The sequence below is a fragment of the Lathyrus oleraceus genome, chromosome 2 (assembly GCF_024323335.1).
Source record: "Lathyrus oleraceus cultivar Zhongwan6 chromosome 2, CAAS_Psat_ZW6_1.0, whole genome shotgun sequence".
NCBI lineage: Eukaryota > Viridiplantae > Streptophyta > Magnoliopsida > Fabales > Fabaceae > Lathyrus > Lathyrus oleraceus.
The window spans coordinates 222,756,351-222,765,847 of NC_066580.1; the positions used below are offsets into that span (position 1 = coordinate 222,756,351).

Here is a 9,497-nt window from a genome sequence, read left to right on the forward strand (position 1 = left end):
TTGCACGTGTTGATCCAAAACAGTTCAAGCTGGATGATAGGGAAGGTGAATGCAACTTGTAGCTTGGCTCGAATTTGCTCCTAGTGCAAGAAATCTTCAAATGCCATTGATGAACATCACTTGGACAGTCGCGATTTGGTGTTATTTTCCAATGAATTGCCAAAACAGATCAAGAAGAAGATGATTGGAGATGGCAGCAAAAAGAATCACACGATTTGGTGAAGAATTGGAAGAGTTTGATCCAATTTTGCTTGATGTTTGTTCTTGAGTTTTTGAGAAAAATGGAGGGAAAAGTTTGTTGAATTTCTTGTGAAATGTGTTTTCTTATCAAGAGTTTGTTATGATTAGGTATTTATATTTCCATTTAATCACATCCTTAATCATGAATTAGCAAAAATGAATGGTAATTAGCTTAATGTGTATTTACTAAGCAAGGGCAAAAATGCCATTTCACAATAGGCCCTGTGACAGCTCATTGACAGCTCATACACTCTCAAAATGACATGTGTGATGTGTTGCAACTTGTCCCATGGTCATTGGTTGTGTAATTTTGATTTTCACTATGTCATGGCAAATGGTATAATTTTCAAATGCAATTCACAAGTGACTTGACCAAATAATGAACCTCAACATGTTATGACAGTTCAAACCATTTTCAATTTGCATTTGTGAGGTGTTGCAAAAATCCCCATTCCAAAATTCTCATTATTTCTCAAGTTGGACCATTTTGCCCCTGGATTCTTTAACTGTACACTTGAAAATTGACTTTTTGAATTGACCATTTTTGATGAATTCCAATTATGCACCATGAAAGTACATGTAAAATGGAGTTTGCACATAAAAAGATCACTCAATTTGGACACTCCATGTGGAAGTTATGCCCCTCTGATTATGGGTCATTTTTGAAATTGAATGGACCATAACTTGCCAACCATTCATGGGATTTTCAAGTTCTTGGACTTTTTGGAAAGGTGAGAACAAGATCTACAACTTTCATGTTGAACAAATTTTCATTTGAAGCTTCCTTGGACATGTAATTTTGAGGTCAAAAACTTTCCATTTTTGGAAACTTCTATTACAAGTCACTTTCTATTTTTGGCAATTTCTTGTCTGACTTGATTTTCTCCATTCTTGAGCTTTGAAATGTCAAATAACACTTGTTCCAAAATGAATGAAGTGTATCCAACTCTCTCCCACTTCCAAATCCATAAAATCAAGCACAGTTGACCGCAGTTGACTTTTTAACTGATAGGTGAATTTGGCCATGCACTGATCAATCTGAGCCCCCAATTCTCTGATGAAATGGCTCAAGGATGAAACCCTAGCCTCAATAATCTCCATAAAACCATGAGATGATCTCCATATTCATCATAGACTCCATCTTCTGATCATGCCCTGATTGGCCCAATGCAACTGATTAGGGTTGACCAGTGGTCAAAACCCTAATCTCAAGGAATCTGCTTCAACACTTGATGATGTCAAACCATGATGATGATGATGAATCATTGTAATCAAGATGAAGACCAATCTCCTTGAGAATCACAAAACCCTAATTTGGACCTCCACATCCTCAGATGATTAATGACCAGTCCAATGAAACCCTAGCTTGCACCATGACCTCTTCATCTTCTGATCAAGACTTGCGAGGATGACTTGCACAATGTAACCACATGATATGCAATATGCAATGCCTAATGACCTAAAAATGATATGCAAAATGTTATGCTCAGTCCCAAGAGAGGAGGGCAAATTTTGAGGTGTTACACCATGGTGCCAAATATTCTGAATATGGTTTTATTTTATCTTGATGAGATTACTGAGGGATGATCATGGTATGGGACATGGATCATTTTATGAAATGCATGAGTATTTATTATTTTCCGCTGCGAACGCGTATACTTGATGACTCGTGATATTTGAAGTGTGTTATTTTAAATGACCAGGTGTATTGTATATTGATGATGAAAGATGTTGGTTTTTGAAAGCTTTTAATTTTTGAAAACGTCGATGTGATGCCCTTTTGTTTATATGCGTGCTTATTTACTCTGATTATACGTTAAGTATTTTGGGGTAGAAAAAGGGGTGTTACATAGCCCTTATTCAAAATTATCAATCCAACAACTAGACTTTAAAACCTTGAGAACATATCCTTAATAGTTTCATCTTCTTCCATTTTGAAAGCTTCATATTTATGGATTAAATTTAGAGCCTTAATTTCCTTCACTTGATCATTTCTTTCATGAGATGTCCTCAAAGAATCGAATATAGACTTAGTTGAGTCTCTATTAATCATCTTTTCATGCTCAATATATGAAATAACATTCAACAAGATTTTTCTCGATCAGTGATGGTTCTTAATGTCCTTCTTTTTATGTTCATCCATCTTGTTTCTTTCAAGCTTTACACCATTTGAATCCACAGGATATGTGTATACATCCACTATCATATCCCATAGATCTGCATCATATCCAAGGAAGAAACTTTCGATTTTATCTTTCCATTAATCAAACTTTTCTCCATCAAAGGTTGGATTTTTAGTAGAATAATGATCTTTTTCAATGTTTCTTGTAGATGTCCTATTGTTTTTCTAAAAAAGGAATCTAACACGGTTAAATGTTTAATACAAAAAAGTCAATACCTGAACCGGAGCTCTGATGCCAATTAAATGTTCAAGAAACACAAGGAATTGGGGGTTTCAATTTTGTTTCAGATATGAAAACTTTTTTCAAACCAAAGACCAAGAACAACAATGATAGAAATACACAAAATTGATCTTTGTACTTTGTTATCATCAAAACTTAATGATTGTAGATGTAGAACCAAACTTGTTCTAACAAGTATGTCATGTAAAACGAATGTAGTGAAAAGACAATTACTATATGGCAAGCTTAGATGGTTTATAATAAGTATGGGTTAATCTTGAGTATCGATTTAGGTAATAGGATCGAGAACGGGATGTGATACTATGTTTTCTTATTTATTCTAGCCTACATAAGTCCTACAACTATGAATTGTGTTAGTCGAGGTGAATCAAATATGCAAAGCATCATAAATCATATCCCATGCTAGTTATAGTTTATCTAACCCTGTGTAAGACCATAGAACTATGCCAGACGTCGGGGATTTGATAAATAGTGATTAAGGGATTATTGATAGCATTGAAAGGATTATATCTTAAAGACATAGACACGTGATATAGATAGTTATGGGACTTAGAGTCATAGTATTTATGTTAGGTCATCATAACCCATCTTGTCAACCTGCTAGGAACTCACTAAGACATAGTCTCACCCTATATTTGTTTATCATATTCAGATGAGCCGATCAAGAAGAAGGATAAATGGAAGAGAAAGGAAATCTAGCTATCTAGATCTTTGTTATTTTTTGTGTACCTGATGTTTATTCAGTTTGAATGAATGTATTTCTATTTCCCATTTTATTAACTCTATGTTGTATTAAGACTCAACCTAGAACATGATGTTTTTTTGTATTTGTTTGATGACTCGGTACTTATATGTCATATCCTGTATTATATTCTAGATATTTAATGCATGGTGTTATAGGTACCATGTACTTAAGTGAAATACAATACACCGTAAGGCATAATGCACTTACGTGTGGTTTTTTCAGCTTGCACCACACACAATCGATTCTATAAATAAAATCCTTATGTAGAAGCTTTTGCATTTGATGAAACTCAGTTTTAGACCATAGGTGTATTCTCTCTCTCTCTCTCTCTCTCTCTCTCTCTCTCTCTCTCTCTCTCTCTCCCCCTCTGTATTCATTTGTAGCAACTAGCGTTGAGATTGAATACACTTTGTTTGTGTGGACCGAGCACATGCATTGTTCTTTTTTCAATGCTTGTGATCATTCTTCCGATTATGCATCAAAGGTGTTAATCACCACAAGAAGTAATTGTTTATGTCTCTCATCATGAATCATTCATAAGGATTAACTTAAGGTAAATTTTGTTTTTCGCTGCGTTTTATATAACGATTTCCCTTCACTTAGCTCATGGCCAAAATTAGAAACAACGAATCAATTTTCTTCCAATGGAAAGAATCAGCTTTATGTCACTTCGTCAATTTTTCTTTCATCGGCATATCATATAATATTCTTTGCTTCATTTACAATAGCAAACAATCTCTAGAACCTAGGACTTATTGTTCAGTACCACATCACATTTGAAAGAGGACCCTTTGTGCTTACATCATCATCATCAACATCATTATCCTTCAACTTGTAGTGTGACTCCCCACACTTTGTGTACTAATTTAGCTTTTGTACTTTTCATGTATAATATGCAATTATTATGACATGCTTGTATTTTGATATATTCTATACCCATTGGACACAATATATTCTAGGCCTCATAATTATGGTTTGGCAACAAATTACGTTATGGAAACATATCTTTCAACAATTAAAGCAATTCAATGGAACTTTTTATCTTTTCACCCACTTTTTTCCTTTACATTAAACAACCTTGACACCACTAACAATCATATAAGATTTGTGCACTCTAGATAAACGTATCTTTGTTGTCACTATAAAAAGTATCATACATATGGGATCTCTTAAAAGAATTTTCTCCAATATCAAGGATCATATCTTCTAGTCGATCATCCATATCTACTTGAACTTCCTCTCTGTGAGACTTAGTTAGGGGTTTTGTCACTTCACCTAGCCATGTCCATCTTGTATAATTTTGAAAAATTCCATCACAACATAGATCAATATTTCTTCATTTCCACGTTCTATCGTATTCCCACAAGAAAACACTAGGAGAATAAAAAAAATTCATTATTGTCTGAAATATTTTTTTTAACGAATTGAAGAAATTCAACCACTTCATTCATATACTCCACACTTAATTTATTAGCTTTAATCTAACTAGGATCCATAACTACTCTATAAAAATAAAATTAAAATTCAATAACTAATACAACCATAAAAACCAGTCACACACAGTAGCTAATACTTGTTATTGAAATAAGTTTTCCTAACTAGAGAAATATTTTTCAAATTAAGATAGAGTGACTCATCATTTATCTAAGTAGGTAAATAACTTATTAACTCACTTTATAACTCACTTTAGAGATAAATGTGGGCATTATTGATCATTTATCTACTAATCAATGGTGAAATCAACAACTATATCATAATAAATTATGCGTTTTGAATAAAAATCATTTGATTTACTCACTTGATATTTTACTAACTTTAAAAGGAACCAAATTCATCAATCATTACACATTAGTGAAATGAATAATAAACTCAATATAAATAGAATCAAAACTCAAAGTTATACTACATAAATGAAAAGCCTACGAAATCAACACAAATCGAATGAGAGTGGGGTTTTTGTCACTAGGGTCATTACGACCATAATGCCCATTATGGATTGGCTGTAATGGCCAATTGTTCATACCATTAATAAAAAAAAGTGCTAAGTTACATGCATGCACAACAAGAAGCTAAAAACATTGTTAGGTTCAAAATTTGCCAAGTCACATTATATAAGTATACACAAAGAAGCTAAAAAACTTAATATTGCAAAGTTAACAGAAACATGATGAAGACAAGGAAGACAATGGTGGATCAAGCTTTGTTTCCTTTTCTTTCCTTTCTGTTGTTTTATGTTTCGTTCCCTTTGCTTTTAGTGGAAGTAATGGTGTTCGAGCGGAGAAGATGAAGTTTTGAGTTTCGTTTATCAAAGAAAATCAAGTTTTGAATGGAGAAGATGAAGTTTAGGGTCCGTTTCATTTATTGAAGAAATATATATTTCTCTGTTTCAATAGTATTTGTGAATAAAGGGAATAAGGAGTTCTAGAATTAAGTCTAGACATAATTTTTCTTATTAGTCAGACAATCAACCGATGAGAAATGTATATTATTTAGGGATTTTCTATGGGTTAGACGGTCCATTCGAGAGGATAGATGAAACTTTTTCAAATAATTTCCACTTTAATAGATTTAATAGAGAAAATAGGTAGGTTAATTTTAAATTTAAAACTAAAAAAAGTTTAAGAAGCCTAATGAAAGACTTTTCATATGAGTTGTCTGCTTAATGGAAGGAATGTGTAATTTTCTTTTAAATGTAGTTGGGAATCAGAGGCACATCTTGTTCTATCTATTATTTGCTCAATAAAAAAATAAAAAAATTCTATCGATCCCAACCGAGGGGTTGGTGATGTCCATTATTTATAATTTGGTCCAATAATAAAGCAATGTAAAAAAAATCTTTAGAAAATCGTTTAGGTGATGTCCATTATTTATACTTTGGTCCAATAATCAAGCAATGTAAAAAAAATCTTTAGAAAATCGTTATTTTATTACAACGTATGTTGTTTAAAACTTCAAAATAGATGCAATGTTACCCCAATAAAATTTCAAACATAAAAAGAAAACACTGAACACATAAATTCTTGCTCATCATTCACCATTTCCATTCAAAATTCACAACCCAATTTCTATCAAAATAAAATAAAAAGAAACCAATATAAAAATTCTAAACAAAACAAACAACAATTTATTATAATCCACAAATAAATCCACCAGTTTCCATTTGTGAAAATAAAACACAAGCAAGCAATAAAAGTTAATAATAATTTCAAGAAAATACGAAACATCACTCAAATGTGTTATACAACACATGAATGCCTTTGGAACTATCACTGAACTTAAATTTAGACATTTGATTTGAAATGCATGATATCTTCAATTAACATCAACATGTTGAGATAAGAAGAACCACCTTCTTCAATTGCTTTCTTTCCCATATCAGCATACTTCTTAGCTCTTTCTCTCCTCTCATTTTTCTCTTCACCTTCCTCCATCACCATCTCTATAGCCTCTTTAACCTTTTCCGTACTCACTTGAACACCATCACCAAACTCATCTTCATCTCCAAAGTTCACAGCATTTTCAACTCCCAACCTCACACCAGTCTCAATCACTTGTACAACCAACTTCTCATTATAAAACTGATCAGAAAACATAGGAAATGTTACCAATGGTACACCAGCACATATAGCTTCCAATGTTGAATTCCATCCACAATGTGTCAAAAAGGCTCCTATTGATCTATGTGACAATATCAAAACTTGTGGTGCCCAACCTCTAACCAAAATTCCTCTCCCTTTCACCCTCTCTTCAAATCCATCTTCTAATAGCCACGTTTCCACTTCATCCCACTTATATGATTTTCTCACCACCCAAATGAATGGTCTATTTGTAGCTTCTAACCCTAAACCAATTTCTATCCATTGTTTTGGTGTTACGCGATTAAGACTACCGAGACAAACATAAATCACTGATTCCTGAGGCCATGAATCAAGCCAATTCACATATTCATTTGCATCAATTGTTAAATTCTGACCACCTCTTTGAGATTTTTCTATATCATCTTTATTTGATAATGAAACAGGACCAACACACCATACCTTACGTCCGGTAACTCTTTGATACTCTTCCACGTAACCATCTTCCAGCTCTTCAAAACTATTCACCACTATCCCATATGATTCATCTTCTGAATCATGTATTTTTTGACGCAAACCATTCAACAATTCGTTTGAACCGGGTCTGAATACCATAGGAAGCTGAGATTTTTTCATTGTAATTTTATGTGGCAATCCAGGGATAACAAACTGATCTGAATAATTGAGATTTTCAGAAACCCTAGAAGTATGAATACTGTAATTGCAAAAGAGGTTCAAGCAATTAGTACCATCAAATATTATTCTTGGAATTTTGAACTTGATAGCTGTATCAGCTAGAGATGGAATATGCTTATCAGCAATTAAGCAACTTGGAAATGGTTCTAGCTTTTCAAGAAGCTCTTCTATTGGCTTCTGCAGAAGACTTACAGCTATTAAGAAATTACCTTTGAGATCCATTGAAGGAAGTGTTTCTAGGGTTTCACATCCCATTGGAATTCCAGATTCTTCATTTGGAAATTTGACTTCTAGAAGTCGGATTGGCGAACCAAATTCAATCTCTCTATTGATGTTGGTTTTGAATTGAATTGCATTGAGGGGTGTGGTGATAATGGTTACCTTCACTTTATGCCTAGCCAGTAACTTGGCCATGTCAACCATGGAAAGAATGTGACCTGGTGCAAGGAAATGGATGCAAACAATGTGGAGGTTGCTAAGTGATGATGTTGAACCCATTGCTAGCTTTTGTGTCATCTTAGGCTGCAAATTTCAATTTCTGATTTGAATGATTCAGGTTTTGATATATACACCTGAGGAGTTTAGTATGGTGATTTTTTTAATACAAATAATATTAATGTTCTAGACAAAAAAATAAAATAATATTAATGTTATTTTAATTAATATAAATTTATTTATTTTAAATATGAATGGAAATGTTGAACATAGAAAATAAAACTATTTAATGTTAAAGATTTTATACTCTAAATTAACCCAACGTACTATTTAGTTACTATAATTTAATATCATATACATTGAATTCTGTAACAGAATAAAATATACATTGAATTCAAAATGAAAAAACTTGACACTATACGTGAACTTTAGGATAGAATACTTACCATTAAATTCCATACCATTAACAACTCTCAGTGTGAGATAAGATTGTAATCAATTCTTCATTTAGGCGATAGGTTTATAGAAAATGCTAGAACTTTGTATATGCCTTTAATTACTTTAGCTTTTTTTAACCCATATATATATATATATATATATATATATATATATATATATATATATATATATAATATATATATATATATATATATATATATATATATATATATATATATATATATATATAAAGAAAAGAGATTAATAATAGAGATCTAAGAATAGGCACAAGAGGTGCCAAGAAAACAAAAGAATGACAATTATACACTAAAGAACAAATTTTCCTCTTGGAAGAGTAAGTTCCTGTCAATTGGGGGTTGAGTTACTTTACTCAATTCGGTGCTATCTAACCTTTTCATTCAGCTTTTGTCTTTCTATAAGTTATCTGTAAAAGTGATAAAGGAGATAATTAGAATAGAAAGAAACTTTTTGTGGCATGGCTCAAAGGAGTTAAAGGATATCGATTGGGTTAGATGGAAGATTGTGTGTAAAAGTAAAACTAAAGGGGGCCTATAAGTGAAAGACATTGTGTGTAAAAGTAAAACTGAAGGGTGTCTATAAGTGAAAGACATTGGTAGCTTGAATGTGGTTGTGTTGTGCAAATGGATTTGGAGGATTATCAATGATGAAAAAGCATTATGGAGAGGTATCATCCAACATAGCTATGGGGATCTAATTAGAATTCTATGGCTGAAGGAGGGATCTTGTCACATTAACAAAACAATCACTATGGGATTTGTTTCTTAGGAGATAATCATGTTATCAACTATCCAAACATTATGTTTAACGAAATTAAATTATTTAGCTATGTTTAATTTGTTAAAAATAAGGGACTCAAAAACACAAATCTTATTGTTCTAACATAAGACGAGACTAAAATCAAAA

General features: G+C 32.4%; 1 protein-coding gene across 1 annotated transcript; it reads right to left on the reverse strand.

The window, feature by feature from the left end:
* Nucleotides 1-6,561: 6,561 nt before the first annotated feature.
* LOC127122668 (UDP-glycosyltransferase 73C4-like) lies at nt 6,562-8,207 on the reverse strand (the record flags this gene model as incomplete). The annotated part of the gene is made up of 1 exon (XM_051052969.1): nt 6,562-8,207. A coding segment is annotated over one exon (1,518 nt), but the record flags the coding sequence as incomplete, so codon positions are not given.
* Nucleotides 8,208-9,497: the final 1,290 nt, after the last annotated feature.